Source organism: Mustela putorius, unplaced genomic scaffold, assembly GCF_011764305.1.
Source record: "Mustela putorius furo isolate JIRA1106 unplaced genomic scaffold, ASM1176430v1.1 tig00000127_pilon_pilon_pilon, whole genome shotgun sequence".
Classification (NCBI taxonomy): Eukaryota; Metazoa; Chordata; class Mammalia; order Carnivora; family Mustelidae; genus Mustela; species Mustela putorius.
The window spans coordinates 6,837,956-6,865,073 of NW_025421288.1; the positions used below are offsets into that span (position 1 = coordinate 6,837,956).

General features: G+C 57.4%; 2 protein-coding genes across 4 annotated transcripts; one reads left to right on the top strand and one right to left on the bottom strand.

The window, feature by feature from the left end:
* The first annotated feature begins 212 nt into the window (after nt 1-212).
* Nucleotides 213-13,288, top strand: TMEM132A (transmembrane protein 132A). 3 transcript variants are annotated; one of them, XM_013044606.2, is made up of 11 exons: nt 213-353; nt 3,261-3,475; nt 3,717-3,935; nt 4,679-5,010; nt 6,279-6,428; nt 7,545-7,743; nt 7,841-7,984; nt 9,914-10,116; nt 10,785-11,064; nt 11,406-11,597; nt 12,013-13,288. In XM_013044606.2, exons 6-11 carry the CDS (start codon nt 7,684-7,686, stop codon nt 13,045-13,047), a joined length of 1,914 nt encoding a protein of 637 aa, XP_012900060.2. In that variant the 5' UTR covers nt 213-353; nt 3,261-3,475; nt 3,717-3,935; nt 4,679-5,010; nt 6,279-6,428; nt 7,545-7,683; the 3' UTR covers nt 13,048-13,288. The 3 variants fall into 3 exon arrangements, with proteins under 3 accessions (XP_012900060.2, XP_004770440.2, XP_004770439.2); XM_004770383.3 differs by lacking the exon at nt 213-353 and adding an exon at nt 583-872 and having other exon boundaries at nt 7,548-7,743; XM_004770382.3 differs by lacking the exon at nt 213-353 and adding an exon at nt 584-872.
* On the bottom strand, nt 13,208-26,523 carry SLC15A3 (solute carrier family 15 member 3). Its single transcript, XM_004770463.3, has 8 exons — nt 25,282-26,523; nt 22,056-22,345; nt 19,612-19,759; nt 18,109-18,219; nt 17,231-17,399; nt 15,445-15,603; nt 13,931-14,086; nt 13,208-13,492 (listed from the first exon to the last, which is right to left on the bottom strand). The coding sequence occupies exons 1-8, from the start codon at nt 25,819-25,821 to the stop codon at nt 13,338-13,340; spliced, it is 1,728 nt and encodes a 575-aa protein (XP_004770520.2). The 5' UTR covers nt 25,822-26,523; the 3' UTR covers nt 13,208-13,337.
* Nucleotides 26,524-27,118: the final 595 nt, after the last annotated feature.

The window sequence follows — 27,118 nt, forward strand, 5'->3', positions numbered from 1 at the left end:
TTTTTTGCTTTTTTCTTTTTAAGCCGCCACGAAGATGCTAACGTGCTGCTAGGTGCCCTCGTCTGGACCTCTCCTAACTGCCTGGTAGCCAAGGCTGGGCCCAGAGGCCAGACCTGGTGGGTGGGACTTCCTCAGGGGCTGAGGGGCCTCTCCCAGGGGTGGGGCTGGGCAGGAACTCCGCCCGAGACCTCCCTCCACCAGCGTGGCCTAGGGCTCTGTCCGGGCAGGCCCAGGTGGTTGTCACCCAGCCCTTTTTGGCCGCTTTCTCTGCCTTTCCGCCCTTCCGCCCCCGCAGTTTGGTTCCCCATCTTCCCCAATACCAGTTCAGAGTCCGGAGTGCGATGCCTTTACAGGTGGGTTACTTGTGGGGCGGGCATGAGGCAGAGGAAGTGGCTGTTTTCTCCAGGGGCAAGAGGGAGCCAGCTGAACGCCTCCAGGCCCTCTTAGTAAGGCGGGTCAGTCTCCAGGGGAGCGGCCTTCTTCCCGACCTCAAGCGCGGGGGCGCGCGGGGCTTGGGATCCGTGGGGCACTAGGACCCGGCGGGGCGGAGGGGCAGCCCCTGTGCCGCGCTCCCTCCCTCCCACCCTCCTGCTCCGGCTCCCGCTCCATTGTCTGGGAGCTGCGGCCGCGGGCAGGCGACCGGGCAGGCGGCGGCGGGGATCCAGCCGGCCGGGTTCCGGGCGGCGCGGAGCGGGCGCGGGAGATGCCGGGCGGGCGGGGGCCACCTGAGCCACCCGCCTAGTCCCCGCCCTCCGCGGGAAGGATGTGCGCCGGGATGGCGGGGCTCGCGGCGCTCGCGGCGTGGGTTCCCCGGGGGCCCTGCGGCCCCTGGCTCTGCCTCCTGGTGGCCCTGGCCCTGGACGTCGTGAGAGGTCAGCGGGAGGGGAGGGGATGGGCGGGACCCGGCGTGGCTAGGGCCCGGCCCGGGCCGGTTAGGAGGGATGCGGCCAGCGGGGAGCTGCGGGTTCCCGGACTAAGCTCGGAGCGGGTCGCCCCGCAGCTTGCCCTGAGGACCGGAGGTCTCACCACCGCCCCGCCCCCAAACGGATCTTCCCTCCAGTCGAGCTCCTCTGTTGCTTCCCTCACTTCCAGAACCTGGCAACTCTTCCTAATCCAGGACCAGCCAGTCCCGGGCTCTCACCGCCAGCCCACGCACCTTCCGCGAGCTCCCCCTCCCGCCCGGGCATTTAACCCGGCTACCCCTGGCTCAGGCGCACCAGCTCCCTAATCTGCGGTCCACAGAGCTCCTAGCCTTCTCCCCCACCCACTCACCCACCATCGACCTGCCCCCACGGGCTTGGGAAGCAACCCCTTTGCCTGGGACCAGCGAGGTGCATAGCCGCCCTCCCCTTGCCCCCAGGAGCGATCTGACCTTGGAATCTCCCGGGATTGCCCCATCCGTGCCTTCCTGAATTCTGTGGGGATCCCTGTCACTGGAGGAAGGGGGAGCGGTTCCCGTGTGCCCAGGATGGGGGTCAGACCAGGCGGATGACACCAGAGAACTGGGTGGGGGGGGGGTGGCAGATAGTGAGGCTTTCTCTAGGCCCCCCTCACTCTCACCGCAAGAGCCGAGCACTGAGTGCTGGGAGTCCGTGGGAGTCAGGCCACAGAGCGTCTTGTAATTATCCAGGCAGTGGAACAGGAGGAGGAACCGAGGTCAAGGGCTGCCCCCAGGAAGCCAGTCACTCACCTGTTAACACTTGGGGGCAGGATGTGTGGACTGTCTCAGATACAAGCTCCTTGATGGGGACATCTTGAAAGAGGTTGAAACCGTGAAGTGCCCCAGCCCAGGATGGGGCAGAGAGGGAGCTGGCTCAAGGGCTCCTTTCAGCCACCTGCTCCCCTCCCCAGGGGACCCAGCAGGAGCCCTAATATCCTCTTACACAGAGAGTTGAGGGAAGCCTTGTCGCATCCATTATTCAGTAGCGATAACCCCTCCTCCAGACTGCCGCCACACTTTACAAAGCCCTCCCCTACTCACAGTTGTCCCTAAATGCTCATTCTACAGGTGAGGACTCAGGCTCTGAGATGTTAAATGACCCAGGCTTTATTGAGACAGAATTAAGATGTAAACGCAGTCCTCCAGGCTCCCAGAACATCCTGTCCAGGGAGAGATGCCCCGCTTGGGGGATTCAAGAATGAGTACAACAAGTCCCCCTGTCAATAGACAGGAAGACAGCCAATTCAGATGAGGCAATTAGGGGCCTGGTGGGAGAGCAAGCAATCAAGAAGGGCTTCCTTAAGGAGACAACATGACCTTAAGGGCGAGGGGAGAGACCCACAGTCTGGGGAGTGAGGCTGGAAGTGCTCACCCTTGAAAACAGCCACGGGGAGAAGCAGGGTATCCCTCTGGGTGTAATATCAGTTCTGACTCCCAGCTTCCCCACTTTCCAGCTGGGGGACCCCAGGCAAGTCCCTTAACCTCAGCCTCATCTTCCACATCCGTAAAATGGAATTCATAGCAATAGAACCTAGTTCTCAGAGTTAATTACACAAATTGAAGCGTTAATATATGTAAATGTCTTAAATAGTCATCTGCATATAGTTGGTGTCCGAAAGTGTTTATTATTACTAGGGCTAACCAATAGTTGGTACAAACCAGATGCGGTCTTAGGAGTCCTTCGTCCTACTCATTGAATATTTTGGCTCTCCCCAGGGTCATGGTCCCCCCCTCCCCCAAAGTCCCAGTCCCAATCCCATTTTTGCACTGCGGTACCCAGTTGACAGAGAGGAAGGGAGCAAGCTCAGGAAACCAGTGTGCGGTTTCCATGGTGATGATGGAAGTGGAGGGTGGGTGCCTGGATAAGTCTGGCCAAGGACCCAGGGACAGAGAAAGGGTCTCTGCTTCTACAAAGCTCCCCTCATCACCATCTCACTACGCAGACCCTGTCTGGGGAGAACTTTGCCCCACAGATGGCTTGATACCAGAGGCACGTAGGTAGAGAGCAGGCATGGGGAGGGGATGCTGAGAAGGTTCTCCTCAGGGAAGGAAGGCCTGAGCCTATGGAAGGTGGATGAAGGAAAGGTTTGGAAGCTGGCACCTGGGCCAGGATATACATTCACATCCTGGTCCTGTCTTGTGCTACGATCCATTTCCCCTTCTGTGAAATGGGACAACTTCCCCCCCATCCTGGGGGGATGGGACATTTCTAACCTTTTCTTCCTCCACTGCCCACTGCTACTGTGCCCCAGGCTGGAGCGTAGTTCAGCCCTGGCCAGCTCTGGAGCTGTCATCATCGCTACGCCTTCTCCTTCTGCAGTGGGCTGTGACCAGGACCCCCTGGGCCCCGTCTACCTGCCCGCAGCCCTGGAGCTCCTTGATGCCCCTGAGCACTTCCGTGTGCAGCAAGTGGGTCACTATCCACCCGCCAACTCCTCTCTGGGCTCCCGATCAGAGACCTTTCTGCTCCTGCAGCCATGGCCCAGGGCCCAGCCACTTCTCCGGGCCTCCTACCCACCGTTCGCCACTCAGCAGGTAAGGAGAGGACCCCAGGAACGGACTCCCAGGCTAACAGGACTCAGAGCTGAGGTCTGCTTGTGCGTGGCTCAAGGCTCTTCCCCAGCTCCAGCTGTGCTCTACATTTTCCAGAGGGGGAAACTGAGGCCTGTAAATGCTCTCTTCTGCCGCACCAGGCCTGGAAGCCTGGGATCCCCTTTTTCCAGGTCTTGCTTCCCTGCACTCCCTGTTTACTTGAGCAACCCCATTCTCCCTCCAGGTGGTCCCCCCACGGGTCACTGAGCCCCACCAACGGCCAGTGCCCTGGGATGTGCGGGCTGTGTCAGTGGAATCGGCTGTGACTCCGGCGGAGCCCCATGCCCGAGTCCTCTTCCACCTCAAAGGGCAGGATTGGCCACCAGGGCCTGGCAGCCTGCCCTGCGCCCGGCTCCACGCCACACACCCCGCAGGCACTGCTCACCGCGCCTGCCACTTCCAGGTGAGTGGGCAGGCCCTACCTAGGCCTGCCCTACCTGCTGTGCCAGCCAGAGGGTAGTCCTGGGCGAGGGAAGAAAGAGCTTACCACTTCTGGGTGGTTTCAGAGTCCCAGACAAGCTGACTCCATTCCCACTCTGCTAGCTTTCATGGGGACCCTTTGAAAGGGTTATTGAGGGCCCCTTAAGGAAGTCGGGCTATTGTATACGACTTTGGACATGTAACTTAATTTCTGTGGGACTCAGCTTCCCCATCTATAAAATGGGGTGATAATAGATCATACTTCATATGGAGCTGGAATAAAGAGCAAATGAAATGAGTGCAATAGCTTAGTACAATGCCAATGCCTGGCCCAGAGTACTCCCTCAGCAAGTGTTTGCACTATTGTTAGAATTGCTCTTATAATTGCATCTTGCACTGTTTTGGTGCCGGGATCCGCCAGGGAGAGGTATTTTGCGGGCTTCGGGATTCTTCGAAACCTGAGATGTTGTCTAGGTGATCCTGGGGCATTGTTAGGGGGAGGCATTGGGATTGGCTCACTTTGGAATGAGACTGTCCCCCAAAGTCGAAGTGTGGCTTTTGGACGGGTTCGGAGACCCAGCCCCAGTCACTGAGTCACCTGGGACATGTCTCTGGCCCGTGCTGGTCCTGCCTTTCATGAACCCCCTCCAGCTCTGCATTTCCTGCTGTGGGTGCTGGAAACCGCTCCCCTGCCCCGGGTCAACCGTGGCCGTTGTGTGTTTGCAGCCCTCCCTAGGTGCCTGCGTAGTGGAGCTGGAGGTTCCCTCCCACTGGTTCTCCCAGGGCTCCACCACAAGGGCCGAGCTGGCCTACACGCTGGAGCCCGCCGCTGAGGGCCCTGGGGGCTGCGGCCCTGGTGGGGAGGAGGACCCCAGGGAACAGGCCCTCCCAGTGGGTGCTGTGGAGCTGCGCCCAGCAGATCCCCCGCAGTACCAGGAGGTGCCCCTGGACGAGGCAGTGACTCTGCGGGTGCCTGATGTGCCCGTGCGGCCCGGCCAGCTCTTCAGTGCTACTGTCCTGCTTCGGCACAACTTCACAGCCAGTGTCCTGACTCTGCGGTGAGTTCTGGGCTCCTGGAAGGGTTGGGGGTGGGGGCGGTGGTTTGAAGGCAGGAACCTCTGCAGGGAGACTGGACAGATGCTTTCTCCTTCAGGGGTTCTTACTGGAATCCTTGATCTCTGCAAAGACGGGCCCACCCCAGTCTCTCCAGGCCCGGCAAGACCTGGCCATGGGCACAGCCCTGAACTCGGAGTCAGAAATAGGAAGCTCCCCTTCCCCTGGCTAACACGGCCTGCTTCATAGGGCAGCTCTGAGGCTCCGGGGAGGGAAAACAGGAGAGGACTTAGAAACTGGAAAGTGCGGTACCTGGGAGTGACTAATGCTCTAATGCCCCAGGAACAGTGTTTGCTCCAGTCAAGTTCATCTGCATGTTCTCCCGCCTGCCCCTTGGCTGCACGTCGTTTTCACTCCTCCCCACAGGAAGGCCCTCCTTTTTGTGTCCCTCCTGGCAGGAAGTTCTCCCAAAGTGGCCCCCCAACCCAATTCCACTGACAAGGATTTGCAGAGTATGAATCTCCTCTCCCATGTTTGGGTTTGTGTGTGTCCTGTGTCAGGTGCCTCTCCCACTCTCCTGTGCCCACTTGCACACTCATTAGATCTTTCTCAGACACTTAAAACGTGCCCAGCCCTGTGTCTCCTTCTACTCTGGAGCTACAGAGAGGAACAAGGCCGAGTCCCCACCTGGTGCTGCAGGGCCCCAGCGGTAGGGGAAGGAGCTATATGGCACGCACTGGATTATGTGCTCTGGTGGAGGTCCCAGGTGTGGTGGGGCCTGGGTGAGGGCTGGAGGCGAGGGGAAATTCATCCTGCACAGGAAAAGCTTTCTAAGGGAAACAGTATTTGAGTTGCTGGAGGCTTGAAGAATGAGCAGTCGAAAAAAGGAAGGGCAGGGTGGACTGAAGGCACAGCCTGAGCAAGGACTCAGAGACGTAAATGAGCTGTGTGGAGGGGCAAGAACTTGGTGTAGCTGAAGCAGAGTGACAGAGGGATGTCACAGCTAAAGACAAAACTTCACCAGATCCTGGAGGGCTTCGATGCCCAGATTAGAGTTGACCTTGTGGGCAGTGGGTCTTTGAGGCAGGGAGAGCTCTGTGCCCTGACCTGCACTGAGATGGGGTCCTTCTGGACCGGAGGACGGTGATGAGAATATTCAGAGCGCAGTTGGGGAGCCCAGACGGAAGGCAGATGTCTTTCGACACTTGTGTCCCTCATTCAGTCCGTGGTTCAGCACCCAGCTTGACACACTGGGCCTCTGTCCCCTTCCCAGGATCAAGGTGAAGAAGGGGCTGCATGTGACGGCTGCCCGCCCAGCCCAGCCCAGCCTCTGGACTGCCAAGCTGGACCGCTTTAAGGGCTCCAAGCACCATACAACCCTCATTACCTGCCACCGTGCCGGAACCACAGGGCCAGACTCCAGGTGGGCAACTCTTTCCCTGGGTGCCAGAGAAAGGAGAGAGCAGATTTTTTCTGGGGCCCAATGGAAGGGGGCTCCCGGGCTGCCTCCCTCCCTCCTCCCATCTGAGCATGCACAGAGCACTCCTTCAAGGAAGCAGCACAGAGCAGATACTAATTCATTTAGCTACTGTGTATCCATGTCTGGGTACAGCGAAGTTATTCAGCTACTGTGTATCCATGCCCCAGTACAGCGAAGTTATTCAGCTACTGTGTATCCATGCCCCTGGACAGCAAGTGTCTATGATCTAGTTCCAGGGGATGCCAGCCCATCCTGACCGCTCAGTCACAGCCCTCACAGCTGCCACCCTGTCTCCCACAGCCACATGAAATGGGTCCCCTTTTTGGGGCCATTACTATTTCAGAAACAGTTCAGCTATGGTTAAACTTTATGAACTCTTACTGGTGCTCTGAGCCTAGGCCAAGGCCATGACTGTGGTAGCTCAGGTTTGAATCCTGTTTCTGACATTTTGGATGAATAACCACAGGCAAGCTGGTTAACCTCCCCCGATAACTTCCTCTCCTGACCGGAGCCTCAGTTTCCTCACCTATAAAGTGGGGATGATAATATACACCCTAGAGTCTGTGAAAATAAAATATAGAGCAAGCACCCAGCCAGTGTTTGATCAAAGGAACCTGCAAGGGTTATGATTCAGGGGGTCAAGTGCCAGTCCTGGGCCTTAGAAGTGACTCTTCCTCCTGGGTAGAAATTGACCCCGGCTGCTTTATGCCTTCCCCGACCACCCAATGGCTGTGGAAGGTGGATATTTGAGTGGAGGGGAGTAGGGAGACAGGAAGGCAAGCAGGCTTTCCAGGGAGGGTGGCAAAGTGGCTACGTGGATCTTCTAGAGGCCGAGGGTGTATGAGCGCTGAGGGTCTGGAGCCGGGCTGCTTGAGTTTAATCCCAGCCCTGCCACTTTTCACTCTGTGACTCTGGGCAGGTTATATGACTTCCGTCCCTCTGTTTTCTCCCCAGCAAACTGAGGGTTATCCTAGGACCTAGCTCACAATCTAGAAGTGCTGACAACAGCACCTGGCCACTAGCAAGTGCTCAGTCTCTCTCTCTCTCTCTCCCGGCCAGCAGCCCCCTCGAACTATCAGAGTTCCTGTGGGTGGACTTTTTGGTGGAGAATAGCACGAGTGGGGGTGTGGCGGTCACTCGCCCTGTCACATGGCAGCTGGAGTATGCAGGCCAGGCCCCCGAAGCAGAGAAGGACAAAATGGTGTGGGAGATCCTGGTGTCAGAGCGGGATATAAGAGCCCTTGTCCCACTGGCCAAGGTAAGGAGTCCCCTCCTGTGCCTGGCCAGGCTTGGGGCCAAGTGAGGGGAAGAGCTAGGAGCTGAGCTCCTCCTGCACCCCTCCCACCCGCCCCTAGGCCGAGGAGCTGGTGAACACAGCTCTGTTGACTGGAGAGCCGCGCCGTGTACCCGTGCGCCTGGTCACGGTGGACAGCGGGGGGGCGCTGGTGGAGGTGACAGAGCAGATCGGCTGCGAGTCAGCCAACACCCAGGTCCTGCAGGTGAGTAGCGAGTGCCAGCCCCGTGTGAGTATACCCTTGTGTGCACGGGGGTGCATGGACCCCTTCCCCACTCGGGTCCCCAAGAGAACAGCTGTTTCTTCACACCAGAAACTTCGTGGAGGTAAGCAACAGATTCAACTTCATTCGTTCCCACCACCTTTCTCCATAGTCAGGTGGGAGCTGTGTCGCCCCAGCAACCCAGGTTAGGCACCTCCACGTTCATTGACAAATGATCGGATGTGGGAGGGTTAAGAGTGCATACTTTGGAGGCACATGACTGGCTCAGTCAGTAGGCCATGTGACTGTTGATCGTGGAGTCCTGAGTTCAAGATGCATGTTGGACACAGAGCTAGAGCCTACTTTAAAAAAAAGAGGGAGAGTATATATGTTGGGACCCACAAATTTTAGTTTGAAACCCATCTCTGGGAGTGCCTGGGTGGTTCAGATGGTTAAGCATCTGCCTTCAGCTTAGGTCATGATCTGGGGGTCTGGAATTGAGCCCCCACACTGGGGGGGGGGGTCTCTGCTCAGTGGGGAGTCTGCTTCTCCCTCTCCCTCTGACTGCTGCTCCCCCTGTGCTTGTGCGCTAGCTCTCGCTTTCTCTGTCAAATAAATAAATCTAAGAAAGAAAGAAAGAGAGAGAGAGGAGAAAACCCATCTTTGTTATCAATTAGCTGTGTGATCATGGGCAAGTCTCTTCACCTCTCTGAGCCTCAGTTTCTAAGCTTTGAAATGGGAATGTATTAGACTGTTGTAAGAATTAGAAGCTCCCAGAGGTGCCTGCATGGCTCAGTTCTTGATTTCATTTCATTTCATGTCAAAATCTCAGGGTCGTGAGATTGAGCCCTACATCTGGCTCTGCTCCGGGCATGGAGCCTGCTTAAGATTCTCCCCCTCCTTCTGCCGCTCCCTAACTCTCTCCCTCTCTTAAAAAAGGAAAAAGATGAATTAAAATCACCCTAAGACACTGAAGCAGCAGAGAGCAGCAGCTGAAGCCACGGCAGCTTTTAATGCAATGTAATACTTATAGGATGCTAAAAATGGTAATTATTAGAGCCTTGTAATGATCCATGAGATTAAAAAAAGGGTAGGCAACTTACTCCGTTTTGAAGCTTTTTTTTTTTTTGACAGAGAGATCACAAGTAGGCAGAGAGGCAGGCAGAGAGAGAGGGGGAAGCAGGCTCCCTGCTGAGCAGAGAGCCTGATGTGGGGCTCGATCCCAGGATCCTGAGATCACGACCCGAGCTGAAGGCAGAGGCTTAAGCCACTGAGCCACCCAGGCGCCCCCGTTTTGAAGTTTTAAGAGGGGAAACCCAGAGCTTGCATGTCCTAGCTCCTGGCTGCCAGTCTGGAAAAGATGTCTTGCCACTTACGATGGCACTTTGCCCCTATGTGAGTGACTCCCTCCTGAGGGCTCTCGGGTGGGTAGGTCTGTCTTGCCCTCTGCCTGCAGATGGTTGCCAGGCGGCTCCCACACAAAAGTCAGAGGTCAGCACTAACGAGGAGCCAAATTCGTGGTTTGAACTCTCCACTACCAAGAGAATGATTTTGTAGGCAAATAGCTGGTTTCCCCAGCTGAGCCCTGGGTGAACTTGAGGAATGGGTGGTTCCTCCAGATTGAATCTTGGAGGCATGGTGAACCCCCCACCTTTTTTTTTTTTCCAAGATTTTGAGAGAGAGCATGAGCAGGGGCGAGGGGCAAAGACAAAGGGAGAAGCAGGCTCCCACATGGGGCTCAATCCCAGGACCCTGAGACCATGACCTGAGCTGAAGGCAGACCCCCTTAACCAACTAAGACACCTACGTGCCCCTTGCTGAAATCTTCCTACTCTTAAGACATGCCAGTAAAATGCAGGATGAAATTCAGCCCTGCCCCTCATGGCTAAGCCCTGTCTTCCAAGGCTTAGCCCAGCTCCTGCCCTCCCGTAGGTGTCGGAGACCTGTGATGCTGTGTTTGTGTCTGGCAAGGAGAGCCGGGGCGCCCGCGGGGTGCGGGTGGACTTCTGGTGGCGCCGGCTGAGGGCCTCGCTGCGGCTGACAGTGTGGGCCCCGCTGCTGCCCCTGCGTGTGGAGCTGAGCGACACCACCCTGGAGCAGGTCCGAGGCTGGAGGGTCCCCGGCGCAGCTGAAGGGTGAGTGGAGGCCTTGGTGAAGTCGCACTGGGACCGGAGAGATGGTGCAGGGAACATGGCCAGGGGTCTAAAAAACCAGCCCCGTTGTTTCTGGTTCCTCCTACCCACCTGCCTGTCACCAACCGGCCTATGACCACTTTGTGATCACGGACCTCCACGCTCCCTCTCCCCCTTCTCCGAAGTCCAGATCATTTCCTAATTACTGGATAGCCTGATTAACCCCACCTGTCTTCACTCTCCTCCCTGAGAATGTAAGACCTTAAAGGCGGGGGATTTTGCCTATTCTGTTCACTGCTGGGTCCTCAAAGCCTAAGATGGCACCTAGCTCAGTAAAGGTCGAGAGGGTCCCACCAGAGCCCAATGGTGAGGCAGTCTCAGGAATCTGAGCCAGGCCTTCTGGACAATGAGCACCCCAAGGTCTCCCCACTCAGAGATGATCTCTCCACCTCCCCCGGAGACAGGAATTCAGATTAGGAGCAAGAGGAGGGTGGCCTGATGGACAGGCAAAAGCACCAATTAGGAATAGGACTGCGGCAGGGCACCCACACATAGAGGGACAGTAGAGGGGCAGCTGCGTGTCTCCAGAGACCGGGACCCTCTGCGGCTGGGGTGGAGCCTGAGCCGACAGCCCTCCCCCGGGTTTGTCCATTCCCTACCCCCACCCCCAGGGTACCGGAACCCGAGGCCGCTGGGGTGGCAGAGGAGGCCGAACGGCGAGCCCGTGGCTGCCGCCTGCAGTACCAGCGGGCCAGCGTGCGCTTCCTTGTCCCCTTCGCGGCCCACCCGCTGGACGGCGGTCGCCGCCTCACCCACCTGCTTGGCCCCGACTGGCTGCTGGACGTGTCCCACCTCGTGGCGCCACACGCACATGTGCAGGACCCACGCGTAGCCTCGCTGGAGGGCGGCCGCATCCTAGTGGGCCGGGAGCCTGGTGTCACCTCCATTGAGGTGGGTAGAGCCCACCCAAGGCCCCCAGAATGTTCATGGGTAGGTGTGAAGAATGTCAGAATGGGCCCCGGGTGTACCTGAGCAGGTATGAACCCAGTGATGGCCCGTGTAATGGGGGACACCCTCAAAGCATGAAGGGCTGGGGTTGGATATGTGGGGGCCAGGACTTGAGAGAGGAGGGAACTGTTCCTGAGGCATGGGATCGGGGTCCTGGTATGTATTGGTCGTATGGAGGGCAAAGGGTGGGGAAACGCAGTGTACAGAGGATGGGGCTTGGAGGGGAGGGGCTGTCTGTGTACTCTCCTGGCCCCCCACAACTTGCAGCTCCCTCTCACCCTCAGGTGCGCTCCCCACTCACTGACTCCATTCTGGGAGAGCAGGCATTGGCTGTGACGGATGACAAGGTCTCGGTGTTGGAGCTGCGGGTGCAGCCGGTGATGGGCATCTCACTGGCCCTGAGCCGGGGCACTGCCCACCCCGGGGAGGTCACGGCCACATGCTGGGCACAGTCAGCCTTTCCCGCCCCAAAGCAGGTGACAGCCAGGGGTCAGGGGGATGAGGTCAACATCTCCAAGTGGGGGCTAATGACAGGGGGATGGGAGGCACCTGGACCCCTCACCTTAGGGTTTTTCAGAATGAGGACTGACTGCCCTGTGAGGTAGTGAGCTTTCTGTGGATAGAGGTGATCAAGCAGTGGCCGGCTGGAGTGTGGCAGTGGGAGGTTGGTTAGATGGCTCTGAGGACCCTCCCGATAACTCAGACCCCAGGGCTGAGTGGCAGACAGGTGATTGACACACGTCCCCTCTCTCCCTGTGTTTTGTCCATCTGCCTGTGTCTGTTTTCTTTCTGATCTCTCCTCCTCCGTGTGGCCTGTCTCTGTGGGAGTGGTCTCTGTGTGCATGCGTGCGTGCCTTCGCGTGTCTCTGCCTGTGTCCGTGTGCCCCACAGGAGGTGGCCCTCTCCCTCTGGCTGTCCTTCTCTGATCACACCCTGGCCCCCGCTGAGCTCTACGACCACCATGACCTGGGACTGTCTGTCTCAGCCGAGGAGCCCGGTGCCGTCCTGCCAGCCGAGGAGCGGGGTGCCCAGCTCGGGGTGGTGGTGAGTGGGGCAGGGGCCGAGGGGCTGCCTCTGCACGTGGCTCTGCACCCGCCGGAGCCCTGCCGCCGGGGCCGCCACCGAGTCCCCCTGGCCTCTGGCACTGCCTGGCTGGGGCTGCCCCCTGCTCCTACTCTGGCCCCTGCCCTCCCATCCAGCCCTGCCCGTAGCTCACCAGACACCAAGGCCAGCACGGGAGGGAGACGATGGGAGGCGGGTGGAATTGGGGACAAGGGGGGTGTGAGGGGCAAGTTTGAGCGGGCGGAGGAGGAGGCTGGGAAGGAGGCAGAGGCTGGAGAGGAGGAGGAAGAGGAGGAGATGGTCCCTGCCCCTCAGCGGGTCACCGACCTAGAGCTGGGCATGTACGCTCTGCTGGGCATCTTCTGTCTGGCCATCCTCATCTTCCTGGTCAACGGTGTGGTCTTCGTGCTGCGCTACCAGCGCAAGGAGCCTCCTGACGGTGCCACCGACCCTGCCTCCCCCCAGCCCCACAATTGGGTCTGGCTGGGCACTGACCAGGAGGAACTGAGCCGCCAGCTGGACCGCCAGTCCCCCGGCCTGCCCAAGGGGGAGGGGGGCTGCCCTTGCGAGACTGGGGCAGGAGGGGAAGCCTTGACCATGGCCCAGGCCCCTTCTGGGGGCACCACCAGCTCCTCAAGCACCCTGGCCCGGAAGGAAGCCGGGGGGCGGCGGAAGCGCGTAGAGTTCGTGACGTTTGCGACAGCCCCCCCAGCCCAGCCGTCTGAGGAGCCCGTAGGGGCCCCTGCCGTGCAGTCCATCCTGGTGGCGGGCGAGGAGGACATCCGCTGGGTATGTGAGGACATGGGACTGAAGGACCCCGAGGAGCTGCGCAGCTACATGGAAAGGATCCGGGGCAGCTCTTGACCCCTCCCCAGCCTGCCTGGCTCCGCCTCGTCAGCCGCCAGCCCAGGCAGCCTCCGGAGCACCCTCTGGTGCTTGCGGATCCAAGTCCCTCATCTGGTCTCTCCAAAGGACGCCCACCCAGGTCCCCTCTGCCCTGCCCCACCCCCATCATGGACCATGCTCGTGAGGAAGGGCTTATGCCCCTTATTTATGAACCATTTCATCCTAACGTTGGGTACAGAATAAACTCAAGGAACCTCCACTGGGCCTGGACTGTCTGTGTCCTGGGGAGAGCAGGGCGGGGAAGGTGTTCAGCCCCTGTCCCTGCTGGGACAGCTTTGGGAAGTTGGGGCCTGAGCTACCCTCTCGTAGCGGCCAGCGATCCACATAAACAGGAGGGCCGTGGCGGCCTGGATGCCGGCCAGCAGGAAGAAGTACAGGTCCATCCGGCAATTGTTGATGTTCCCTGGGGGAAAGGAGGGGTTGGCATTTGGGTCAAGCAGGGCTCCCCAGGGACTGGCGGCTGAAGCCATGTGGGGAGTAGGTGGACAGACAGCCCTCTCGTCCTGTGCTGCCTGTGAGTCCCCATCAGATGTTCTTTCCGGGGTTTAAAACACTAAGACCCCAGAGAAAGGTGACCCTTCAGCCAGAACGACAGACTTCCAGAAGCAGGAAGGAGCTTGGAGGTCTGTCGAGTACACGGATTCCCTTTTGACAGTTAGGGAAACTGAGGCCCGAGGCGGGGAGGCCACATGGGCAACTGGCCAAGGTGGGGCTACAACCCGGTTCTTCTGAGTCCAGGCTGCTATTTCACTGGGCCTGGGGTCAAAGCACTTAGTTGCCACCTCCTTTCCAAGCCTCCCACCACCCAGGTCCCACTCCCCAGGGAGGGCCCCACACTCACCAAAGTCCCTAGGGCAGTAGAGCCAGCCCCTGGGCAGGGACAGCAGTGCCACGAGGCTGGAGCCCAACAGCGAGCCCACTCCGGACAGGCAGAAGAAGATGCCCATGATGGCGCCCTGCATGGAGCGCGGAGCCTCCGAGTACGCAAACTCCAGGCCTGCAGAGGGATGGGGGGAGACCCAAGCGTCCGCTGGAGGAGCAGAGATGGGGCCTGCCCAGCCTCCATCCTGGCCTCCCCGGCATGACTGCCCACCACGAGGCTAGGATGACCCCCGTGCCCCCGTGCCCCCTTGCCTCTGCCCTGCTCATCTAGTCCCCTGGCTGAACACCTCCGCCTGGATGCCCTCCCAACATTGCTCTGTCGCCCCTCCTCCTGGGTCTCCCATTTCAGGGACAGCACCTCTCTCTCCCCCGCCCTCTCCACCGTCCTTCAACATCATCGCCAAATCCTTTTGATTTAACCTGAGAAACTTCTTGTCGGCCCCCCTTTCTGTTCCCTCTGCCCCAGGCCAAAGCGCAGCCCCCAGTCATTTACTGTCCGGCCCCTGCAAATGCCTCTTAAACCACCCCCCTGCTTCCTGTCTTCCTCCTCACACAGCCAGATGGGTCTGTCTAAAAAAAAAACTCTAATGGGATCGGGATCCTTTGCCTGCCATAGTCCCCTGTTGGGGGGGGTGGGGGGTCTGTTATTGCCCTCGGGAGAGACGGCAACATCCATCCAGGTTTGGCCCCGACCTTCCCCAGCCCCTGCACACTCCCCACAAGGCTTAGCTCTCCGCATCTGCTGTTCCCCCTGCCTGCAAACATCCTTCCTGCTACCAGCTGAGTTCTGCCCTCCCTCCCCACCTGCCGGCTCCCCACCTCGACCCAGGGACTCTCCCTACACCCTGGAGTCACCACTATAGCCCTCCCCTGGGTTTACTGTCTTCGTGACCGCCCCCCTACCCAGTTCTGAGTGAGTCCCCCAAGAGCCTAGCCGTGGGCCTCCGGCCAAGTTGCTCCTGCTACTTGGCTGAGCAAAGAGCCAACCTCCACTCCACAGCTCTGGCTCACAGCCCGGCGGGGGGCTGCAAACGTCCTGCGTTATTACAGCACAGAGACCCGCAACAGAGATGAAGGAAAGAAGGTTCGAAGGACTCCCTCTGCCCAGGGCTTTATGGAGGAGTTGGCATTTCGGCTCAGCAGTGATGGGGAAAGCAGGGTTCACTTTGAACCTGAGGCACAGGGAACAGCACCCGCACAGACATGGGGGATGAAGAACACAGCACCAGGGACCATGTGGGAAGTCGGTAGGGAATGTCTTAACCACCTGCAAACCTCCAGTGCCTAGTCTACTGCCTGGCACAAAGCAGGAGCTGGTGAGTCTCCCCTGGGTGAACTCGGCCCCACCCAGAAAACCTGGCCTTCCTCTACCCCCATGAACTCCAGAAGCTGGACCCGTGAGACATCCGACTTCGAGGCAGCACCAGGCAGAGCCCGTCATTGGCGCGAGAGCAGGGGAGGGGGCCAGGGTACCTGGGATACTGGCAAAAATCTCACTGATCCCGATGAGCAGGTACTGAGGAATCTGCCACCAGATGGACAGCGGAGCTGCGTAGTACATATCCTTCCCGATCTGCTGGGACACCGTCTGGTTGTGATGGATGTACTGTAAGCGCTCCATCTCCAGGCCTCCTTGGGTGGAAGGGGGTGGGGGTGGGGAATATAAATAGCCAGGCCCAGCTTAGCCCAGGGCAGAGCTTGTCTCGTGGCTGGTACTCACTAAGTCCCCAGGGACCTAGTGGCAGGAAAGGAAAAGCACACGGGCCTGGGAGCAGGCTGGAGGTCCGAGATTTGAGCTTCAACTCTTCGACTTTTGCCATGACTGCTAAGAATGCAGTTTTGCACTCATAAACAGGAACAGCTTGTGTTACTTGAGAGCCTGTTATGTGCTGGGCATTTAATATGCATTCTTGCAAATGAAGAAAGACAATTTTAGGCTAAGCAACCAGCCCAGGGTCACCCAAGCTGATGAGGAGTTGGCACTGGATTTGATGTCACAGCCAGCATCTGGTATCACAGCTAGCCCCATTTCCCTGATACCACGGGAAATCCAGAAGAGTTTTTAACCTGGCTCTCAAGCTTATTTTTACCTCCTTCCCCTTCGTTGCTTAGGAGGCAGCTGTGCTGTTGTGGCATGAACACTGGATGTGGTAGGAGGTGATGGTGTAGGTTCCAGTCCTGAGCCCGGGCACTGGCTAGCTGTGTGACCGTGGGCAAATCACTTAAGCTCCCTGAGACCCAGTGCTCTTATGCAAAAAGTAGGAATAAAAATCCCAGGATAAGGGGCGCCTGGGTGGCTCAGTCATTAAGCTTTTGCCTTCAGCTCAGGTCATGATCCCAGGTCTGGTTGAGACTCGGATCTGGCTACCTGCTCAGCAGGAGGCCTGCTTCTCCCTCTCCCACTCCCCCTGCTTGTGTTTTCTCTTTCACTGTCTCTTTCTGCCAGATAAATAAACAAAATCTTAAAAAAAAAAAAAAAAAAAAAAGCCAGGATTGCTATGGGAATGAACTAGGACAAACTGCATTAAAGCAGGGGTTGAAAAAGAACCTAGTTTTGTTTTTGTCCTTGCAACACAATCCTGGTTTTTGAGCTTTGGTTCCCCTGGCTCCTCATAATCCAGGCACAGTGCTGGGTGTCTCACAGACTTCGCCTTTTTTTAATCCGCACAACACTCCGGCTAGACTACATTCCATGAGGCAGAACTCGGGTCCTGCTCTGGGGCTGAACGAATTATTATCCCCATTGCAAAGACGGAGCTCAAAGATGCTTAGTAACCTCGGGATCACTGAGTTGCTGAGTGAAAGGGACGGAGGTTTGTGCAGTAGCATGAAAGGCTTTGTCACCAGGACCCCTTTGTCATAAATGGCTTCAAATCATTTTGAACTAGAAGAAGGAAGAGAATAAATAATAAATTCTTTTTTTTCAAGTGTCTGAGTGTCTGAAAAATTCTCCAACACATTGATTGGATGCCATGTGCATTATTCATAGCAATGAATGAAAAAGAAAAAAAAAAACCTGTCTTCAGGGAGCTTCCACGACACTGGAGAAAATCTTTTTGCATCTCTTGGCCTGAGTTCCCTCATCTGACGAGCAGAGACGGGGCTAGAGGAGGAAGGTCCCCTTCAGTTCACACCCCCTGGGAAGCCAAGACTGACACCCACGGTGAGAGGGTGTACATGGCCTAGACCCACGGTTCCAGCATCAGCCCAAAGCAGAGCCAGCCTCCCTCCCCATGTCCCTCCACTAAGGCCCACACACCTGCCACAAGGACAGAGGCAAAGCCGAAGAACATCCCCAGGGCCATCTTCTGCAGGGCCGAGGGAAGCAGCTTGCACCGCAGCAGTAAAGGGTCCAGCAGGTGGTCCTTCACAGGCACCAGGATGAGCACCACCACGACGTTGGCCAGGAGGAGCCAGGCTTCTGGGATCTGGGTAAGAGGGGGCCAAGCAAGACAGGCTAGCAGTGCAGAAGGAGCTCTGGACAGGAGTGGGGAGTGCTGGCCTCCTGGGTGATCCAGGATCTGCCCCTTTCCCCTCTCTGGAATGCACTTTCCTCCGCTGGGTAAGTCAGGGGTGGGATTAAATCAGAGGATGGCAAATCGGTTCCTCTGGCTTCTATCAGTGGGTAACGGCTGTCTGGAACATTCTCGGGCTCCACATGAAAACATGTGAAGATGGACTAGTGATGTCTGCCCTGGGCAAGGAATGAAGGTATAGTGGCAAATGTCACACCCTCAGCTCTGAGGGTCTTTGATGTTATGAGTCTTTGACACACCAAGGAACTGGTTTGGAAAGTTCTGGTGAAAGACAGACATCTGGGCATCCAGGCGTCCCAGAGAGTGAGGGAAGTCAAGGTGAAATTGAGGGACCCAAGTGCACCTTGAAGGTGCTGAGGGCTGCCTCAGAGCGGCAGTGAGTGGGAGCAAAGCTGGCCCCGAATTCTCTGGAACAGCTGAGCAATTTGGCAGGATGCCTGGGCTGGGGCACAAGTTGACCCATCCTCCAGGTGCTTTTATGTTCCCTGAGGACCCCCTACCCCTGGGCGTGGAAACAGCTTCATTGCCTTCTGTTTACAGAGGAGACACCCTGTACCACCTGCCGTGGGGGCTGAACCCCCCCCCCCCCCCGGCCTCTTACCTTGTAGCCGCCGAGCTGAGCTCCCAGAGCCGCGGAGCTGTTGGCGGGATTGTCTGGGAAAATGTTCGGGATGCGGAGGTGAAGACCCTGCAGGACGTACGTGGACTGCATCTGCCAAGAGGGGCGGAGCTGTGGCTGGCACAGAGCTGGCCGCCTCCCCCTCAGCCCGGGAGCCGGCCAGCTCCTCCATGGGCTTTCTTCAGAAGGAGCACCGGGCAGGCAGACAGCTGTCCTCTCTCCCAGCCTCAGGGGATGTGACCAACCCCACCCCCTCCCCCATTCTCCTTCCTTCTCAGGAGCCAGGCCAGGTCAGGGAACCTCCTTCTCTCTGCTTCCAGGCCCATGAGCCCTGTGTGCAGCCTTATCCCAGAGCCTGGGCACAGCTGGTCTGACTCACATTTGGTGTCTCCAGGGCCTGGCACAGAGGAGGTGTGGAGAAATGTCTGTTGACATGGGGAAGATAATGACATGGCTGTCCCCACGGGGAGCTGTCCCTTGACACTGAGACCAAGCTGCATCCCACGGGCTGACACTGCACAGGGCCCAGGTAGGCCCTGGCCCACCGGAATGGCTCTGGGCAGGCTCTAGGGGACCCACTGCCACACTGGGCATCACCCTCTTAGCTGCTCTATAAAACTGGGGGACCGGGAAAATCCCCCCAGGAGGGCCTGGGGCAGGAGAGGGCACTCAGGGTGCTCAGGACAGCAGCTATGCACCAACTGGATGTGTGAGGATGTCCGTATTCTGAGAATCAGCCGCGGACGCATGCACATACCCTCCTCATGTCCCTGTCCCCTCGCCTCTGTGTCACCCCAAGTAGCAGGCTGGCCCCACACGACACCCATATTCGGTAAATGCACAACAAGCTTCCTAGGAAGGGGGTATGGAAGGCAAAGGCCTTGTCCTCTGGAGGCTAAAAGTTGGGGCTATAAGCTGCTGCCCACCGCCCCCCCTGCCCCCAGCACCACCAGCCTTCCCCTGAGGAGATGGTGGGAAGCAGAGAACTCTCAGACAGGCTGGGTACCAGTCTCACCTGAGAAGTTTACCCTTCTAGAGCCTTCCCCCCACAGTCTGGGGTGGGACATGGAATCAGTTTCAAAAACTCTGCAGGCGGTTCTGAGACACAGCCCGGGTGGGGGACTCAACCCACAGAGCTCGTCCCTGACTGGCTATGTGGCGTTGGGCAACCCTGGGCCTCCGTTGCCACATCAGAGGATCTGACTGCTCTTGAGCTGGGGGCGGGGGGGCTCTACATCCCCCGTTTTGCACATGAGGCCCAGACAGACGGGGTGACCTTCGGGGCACTGGGCCTCAAACCCGTCTCCAGAGTTCCTCATGCTATTCATTACCGGGATGGCTTTGTGCCAGGCCCTGCGTAGCCACAGGTCATGCTGCGACCCCCTGCCTCCTCTTCCACAAGCTCTGGGCTTCTATGGTGAGAGCGGAGGCCTGTCAGGCGACCAGGGAGCCTGCGCTCCCAGAGCTTAAGACCCGGATGCTCACCTGGAAATACACCATCCAGTAAGGCACCAGGGTCACCATGACCGGCAAGAGCTTCACCAGCACCTGAAAGTTGGCCATGTCCTCTTGGGGGGAAGGACCAGGCTGGGGAGACCTCTGGTTAGGCAGTGGCTGGGTGCCTTGAGGGTCTCTGTGGGGTGATGGGGTGCAGCAGATAAAGTAGCAGCCATCACCACCCCCACGGCCACCATTATCTTGCCCCTCCATCACCAGTGGTCACCTCTGAGCCCGCCCATCTCCTCCCTCCACCAGGAGCATCTCCTTCTCGGTCATCACTGTCATCACCATCTTCGCCATCATCGTCGTGGATGAGGCGATCTCCCCCCAAAGCCAACCTCCTGCCAACTGTTCACTACACTCCCTGTCACTGTGCTTACTGTCCCCTCCTTTCTCGCACAGGTGGCTGATCAAGAGCCCTCCCTCCTGGAGCTGGAGCCCAGCGGTCTGGGAGAAGGAAGACCAGGGACTGCGGCCAGCGGAGTGTGGAGGGACTTTTGGCCTCAGAGCCGGCATCCCGTGGGCAGCAGGAAAGTCCCAGTCCAAGCCTGACTCAGAGAGAAAGGGTGGCCCAGATCTGACATACCCCAAAGCACCCCCATTTGCCATCACCAAGTCCATCCTCCTCAACAGGCAACATTACAGCCCTCTCCCTACGGACGGAGGCAGCGGAGGGGTAGGGGTGCAGGGGAAATGGTCAGGAAACAGGATAGATTAACCACTGCTGCGACCTTCCCCCTTTGCCCTTTGTCTGGGCATGTTTCTAATCCCTTCTTGATCTAGAGCCTTGCCTCATCCTTTGAGATGCCAAAAAGGGAAACACCAGTGCAGTCATTTCTAAAGATGGCCACTATTAGCCTCTCCCCTCCCGTGGTGGGATGCCACTCCTCCACCAACGGCCGGTTCGCTCCCCTGCCTGGGATCCAGGCTGGCCTTGTGGCTGACCCACGGAATGAGCAGAAATGGTGGCTCGGGGACCCCAAGCCCGATATCAGACTCTAAGACCAATAGTTTCTGTCTCTTTTCCTTCAGAACGTTCACTCTTTGAAAGCCCCCTCTCTTACAACCCACCTTGCCATGAGGAGCTCCAGCCACAGGCATGAGGCCACATGATGGGGGAAGAGATGTGGACTACCAGCAACGTAAGTGAGCCATCTTGGATGTTATAACCCCTTTGGCCAGATGACCGACCCCCCCCCACACACACACACACAATGACATCACAAGTAGAAGAAGAACTGCCCGGCTGAGCCCAGTCGCCACAGAATTGTGACAGGTAAGAAAACACGGTGGCTTCAGCCACTGAATTCCAGGACAGTCTGCTGGGATACACTGGATTGTTAAAAGGAAACCCCACAGCAAAGCAGTGCACCAGCTCGGACAAACATGTGCTGCCCCTTTTCCATCTAGATCCTACTGACAGGCTCCGTAACCGGTTCCAGGGTCTAGACACAGGTTTGCTTAGCATAAATCGTCAATTAACTTTAGGAAGGACAGGTGCTGAAGCAAGCCGGTGTGCCTGTGAGAGGCTGTTGAGAACCTTCCTCCCTGGGCTGCCGGCTAACTCAGGGGGAGCAAGTTTGGTGGATTTCTTTTTTTTTTCCCCCAAAGAATTTATTTATTTTTTTGACAGACAGAGATCACACACAGGCAGAGAGGCAGGCAGAGAGAGAGAGAGAGAGGAGGAAACAGTATCCCCGCTGAGCAGAGAGCCTGATGCCTGATGTCCTTGATCCCAGGACCCCGAGATCTTGACCCGAGCTGAAGGCAGAGGCTTAACCCACTGAGCCACCCAGGTGCCCCTTTTCTTTTGTTTTTAATATTTTTATTTATTTGAGAGAGAGAGAGGAGAGAGCGAGGATGGGCAGGTGGAGGGGTGAAGGGGGAGGGAGAAGCAGACTCCCTGCTGAGCAGAGAGCCCAATGCAGGACTCCATCCCAGGACCCTGGGATCATGATCTGAGCCGAAGGCAGACACTGAACCTACTGAACCACACAGGTGCCCTCTTAGACTTTCTTACACCTAATACCAGTGTGGCATTGGATTACTTATATTATATCCCAACAGCCTGCACTGGTACCATTGTCTCCATCACCAGCCAGCCCTGCTGCCTTCGTCAGTCGCCGCCGACTTCACTTCACCGAGGCTGCTAACAAACACCTCCACCTCGATCATCACCATCAGGGCCACAAACAGCCTCCCACTTTCTACAGTGAGCCCATCAGCCGCACCACTGTTGCTGCCACCTTGACCTCGGTCACCATCCCGAGTCACCCTTGCCACTCCAGCCCCCAGCACAGCAGGCCGTCCTAGAGGACTACCACGGGAGTTGACCCCAAACGCCCTTCCAACTGGCCCATGCCTCCCCCGGAGGAGCACAGCACATGTCCATGCTCCATGGCGCTCTTCCCCAAGAGCCCCCTTCTCACCTGACAGAGTGTTGGGGCCACAGCCGGGGACAGCAGCTTTGGAGAGCGAGTTTAAGCATAGAGGACACTTGGCTGCCTGTGGGGGGCTTGGTGACGAAGATGGGGGTGGCAAAGAGGAAGATGAAGAAGGCCAAACCCACGCAGCCCACGGGGATGCTGTAGCCCAGCAGGAAGCCAATGTTCTGTTGGATAAAAGCCACCACCAGCAGCGAGAGCACGGCACCCACGTTGATACTCCAGTAAAGCCAGTTGAAGAAGCGACGGCTGGCATGGCGACCAAGATCCATCACCTGCAGGGCAGGGGTGAGAATAAGGGAGGACCGGGGGCACCCTGCCACGAGGTCCTGCACCCCCTCTCCCACAGAGGCACTTTCCTGGTCCCTGATCACTAAATAGACACTAAATAAATATTGGTTGATAGAATGAATAAGCCTTTCCCTTGGGAGTCACTTGTTAATGACCAAGATAGTTTGGCACAGCTGTTTTTTCATGCCCATGGCACACCGTGCTTTTTTAATTTTCACCAAGAAGTGCACCCAACAGATGTCTCTGATGTCACTTTGTTCATTTCTGGTTGGTTTATTCCTTTGTCTTTGACTGAATGGCCTACAGTATGCATCACCTTTATAATTAGAAGAAAGCCCATAAAGATCAGGTCTATTTCACATTATTAAATGTGGTGAACAGTTAAAAGTCTAATTGAGAATTTCCTCTGCAATTTGGAAATGCTGAGTTTTCTCCTGTGACCCGTCGGCCCGTCCCTTCCCATCCTCTTGCTCCTTCTGATTTAAGGCCAGTCAAGCAAGGTGGGCCTATCAGGGAAAGCAGACGTAGCCTCGGACACAGCCCCAAGAGCGGGTTCTGGCCTGACAACAAAAGAAATCAGTCCCCCCCAGCAAGGGCAGAAAGACTGAAAATCTTTACCCAGGATTTGGATCAATCTGCAACTGTCAAGCCCCAGGCCCCCTTCCGGTCTGCTGGTTCAGGTCAGTAGTGCTGGCTGATTCTACTTCTCCCAGACCCTGGTCTCAGTTCCTGCCCCAGCAGGTCTGGGGCTGGGCCCAGGCATCTGCATTTCTAAAAAGCAGTGAAGACTAGAGGTCAATTTTCAAGGTGATTCTGTACTCTGTTACGTCCGTCACCTTTTCAACAAACCACCACATCTCGAAATCCACTGGTTTTCCTTTCTGTTAAGCTTGACATTCTGTGATGGTGTTGGGGAAAAGGTAAGTTGTTTTTGTTTTTGTTTTGCCTTTCTAAAGGTAAAATTATAGTCTTAGAGATTCTGAGGGCTCCTCTAGACATTAGAGGGGAAAGACCATGTCCGCATGAGAATTTTTGCTGTTGACTTTCAAACAGAAAATTGAATAAGCCCCATTATGTGCAGGCACTTCCATTTATTAATTGGATGTAAATTAATATGACAATTGCAGCTCTAAGAGGGAAGACCAGGCAGCCCATTCAGGATATAAATGAGCTCTCCCAAAATGAGCACTTTGTCAAGAATGATGATGGCCCTTTCTGAAATCAGCAAGTGTGTTAAAAACACGGCTTCTGGGTATGGCTATCTGCCAGATGGTGCGAACCCTTCCCACCCACACACCCTCCATCTAACTGCCCTCCTGAATTCTGCAGCAGTCCCTCACTGCTTGGGGGTATCTGCTCCTGCTGTCCCCACCCACTCTCCACTGCAGCCAGAGACATTTTTAAAGAACTCAAATCTAGTGATGTCCACCCCTGCCTGGAATCATTTCAGTGTTTCCAATCTTGTCCTATGGGTCAGGTTCAGACTCCCAAGGGCAGCCTAGGGCACCCGGGGGTGTAGTGCACATCAGTGAAAGAGCAGAATGAAGGGAAGGAGAGAGATTCTTATCGGCAGATGTCGGGAGTCTCCTAGTCTGAAGGAAAGTCAACAGTAGCCAAGGAATGGAGAGGGTGCCCTGGGGGCACCAAGTCCCCCGTCATCAAAGGAACCCCAATAGCCTGGATGAGTAAGTCCTTGGCAGGGACAATGGAAACTGGGTAGGATGCAATGATTCTTTTAAAATATCCCCTTTATGATGGTGGATAAATACAATTAAAGAACATTTGAACAACAGAGGCAATAAGGGAGAAGAAGTACAGCAAGTTCTGTGGCCTGATCACACTGTTGTGACAGCCTTTTCCTGTTTCTCATTTTAGCTGACTCCTAGTCTTTTCAAAGGGCTGTAATCATATTCTGTACTCAGTACTGCCTTGCTTTTCCTAACACCCTCTGTGGTTGTTTTAATCATATTACATATTACTTAAACTTATTGTCTAATATCCCACTGAGTGAAGCTATCAAAGTATAGCCATATCAGGGGTGCCTGGGTGGCTCAGTGGCTTGAGCCTTTGCCTTGGGCTGAGGTCATGATCTCAGGGTCCTGGGGTTGAGCCCAGCATCGGCCTTTCTGCACATCAGAGAGCCTGCTCCCTGCCCACCCCCACCACGCCACATACACAAGCCTGCCTCTCTGCCTGCTTGTGATCTCTCTGTCAAATAAATAAAATCTTTTAAAACATTTTTTTTCTAAAAAAGAAAAACTATATAGCCATTTCATTAGGCACTTACTCATTCACTTGGTAAATGTTTATTGAATTTCTCCTGTTTGCGACGCTCTGTCCAAAAGCAGAGAGAAAGGCCTCAGAGGCTGAGATATTTGCCCAAGTGCTCATGGCTAGTGAGAGGCAGAGCTGGGATCTGAACCAGTCTATGGGACCCCACCTCTGGCTCTGCTGGTTAGGAAGGAGCTTACTCCTTCCCTAGCCCCCAGATTCCCTAGGACACCTAAAGATGGGGCTCCTGGAGGGGCCTGAATTCCAGCTACCCTTCCCACCCCTTGACCTGCTCCCTATGCGACCTTGGACGGGTTGATTCATATACTGAAACTTCAGGGTCCTCATCTGTAAAGTGGGCATAACAACACCACCTTCCTCCTGGGTAGTTCAGAGGATTAAAGGAGTTAAAACATTGAAAGCAGCACATGGTCCAAGGAAGCCAACAACGGTTATTACCGTAGCGGCCATCGTTATTGTTGTTAGACTTAGCGCCCCCTCTTCTTTCCAGTAAGGAAACCGGGAGCAGAGAAGGGGGGAAGTGGTTTGCCTGAGGTCGCTGCTGGCTCTGGGTCTCGGCTCCAGGAACCGCGCAGGCCCTGCGCCCTCCCTGGACCTCGCCGGGCGCGCGGGGCGGCCCGCCACTCACCTGGTCCGCCCCGAAGGAGGTGAGGTTGCTCCTGATGGAGCTGGCGGCGAGGGCGAGCAGCAGCAGCCCGGAGTAGAGGGTGGGCGCGCAGTACGGGGTGGGCGAGACGCGCGTGCAGTCGGGCGACGGGCAGGCGGGCGCCAGCGGCGACACGGGCATCTCCCCGCAGAAGGAGCGGCGGCCGTCGACGAAGGCGGTGGCGGGCAGCAGGCTGGAGGCGACCAGGTAGAGCAGCAGGCTGAGCGCGATGGCGCGCGAGCGGCCCAGGTACGCGTCGGCCAGCCAGCCGCCCACGGGCGCCAGCAGGTAGGACGCGCCCAGGAAGACGAGCGCGGCGCGGGACGCCTGCTGGCCGTCCCAGTTGAAGCTGGCGCCGTTGAGGTAGAGCACCAGGTTGGCCGAGACGCCGAAGAAGGCGGCGCGCTCCAGCGTCTCCACCAGCAGCACCGCGGCCGCCGCGGTCCGCCGCCACCGTCGGGGCGCCCGCGGCCTGCGCGCCACCAGCGGCCGGCGCTCCTCCCGGGCTCCCCGCGCGGCCATCCTCCGCCTGCGGCCCTGCCCTGCGGCCCCGCACCCTCGGACGGGCCGCCCTCCTTTCTCAGCCCCTGTGGCTGCCCCTCTGCCCTCTCTGCCTCGCCTTCTCTCCCCCTCCGGCCTCGGTGGCCACCCAGCCTCTACCTCCCCGGCCCTGACCCTCGGCTCTGTCCTCTCTCCTCCACGCCCCCTGGCTCTTCTGACCCCCCACCCTCTCTCCCCCTCCTCTCAACACCGCTGCCCTCGCGGCCGACCCTTCTTCGCCCCGCCTCTCTGCCCCTCCCCCTCCTTTCCTGTTGCTCTCCCCGGTCGCCCCGGCTTAAGTGTCGTCCCTTATCCCTGTGACACCTGGCCTACACTCTGGGGAGGGGACCCTCCCACAGGGCTCACTCTGCCCCCACCGCCTCCTCCTGGCCCCTCCACTGCCTCCCCTGCCCCCCCCCTCTGCTTCCCCCGCTGCCCCCCCTCCTCCCTGGCCCCCTCTGGCTCTCTGTCCCGCTCAGCCTCTGTCCAGCTTTCTGCTTCTTGGGAAATTCTGGTCTCTTCTCGGTTCCCCTTTCTGTGGCTGGGCTGTGTCACATGGTGCCGTGGGCTGCACAGGAGAAATGAAAGCCTGGGTCACAGGGTCCCTGTCTGCCCAGCTTTCTAAAAACTGCCCTTCTTCCCCAGCCTACTCTTCCTACCCCCGCCGCCTCCGGAGCCTGAGGAATTGTTTCTATCTTTCACTTTCGTTTCATCCCGCCATCCCGCTTTGGCTGCATCTTCTTCCAATCACAGTCCAAAGCAACAGCAACAGAACTGGAAAGGCCATTTGCATTTTTTTGGTTTTTTGGTTCCCCCCTCCCTGTCCCTGCCCACTTTACAGATGCAGCAACCGAGGCCCAGAGAACCTGTAAGAAGGGAGGGTGCGGATGACTGTTGATGACTGAGCTGAGGGTAAACCCCTGCTGGGGCTCTTGAGTGATGGGAAGCTCTCCCAATGCAATTCACCTTGTGTAACTGCTATTGGGAGGAAGGAAGTGGGGTCACCTTCAGGAAGCATGTGGCATCATAGAGGGCCCACAAGTGAGTTGAGATTGGGAAGGGTCGGCCCTCAGACTTCATCTAGACTAGGCTCAGCACTCCCAGGCTCAGCAGAGCCCTGCAGTGCGTGCCTCTGCCCTCCTCCAACCTCAGGACAGCCCCACAGCCGCTCAAGTCCGGCCCCAGGCCCCTTCCTTCTCTTTCCCTGACTGCTGAGCTCTGCCCTCTCCCAGAACTGCTCTTCCTCCGGATCTCCGCATGGCTGGTCTCTTCTCTTTAC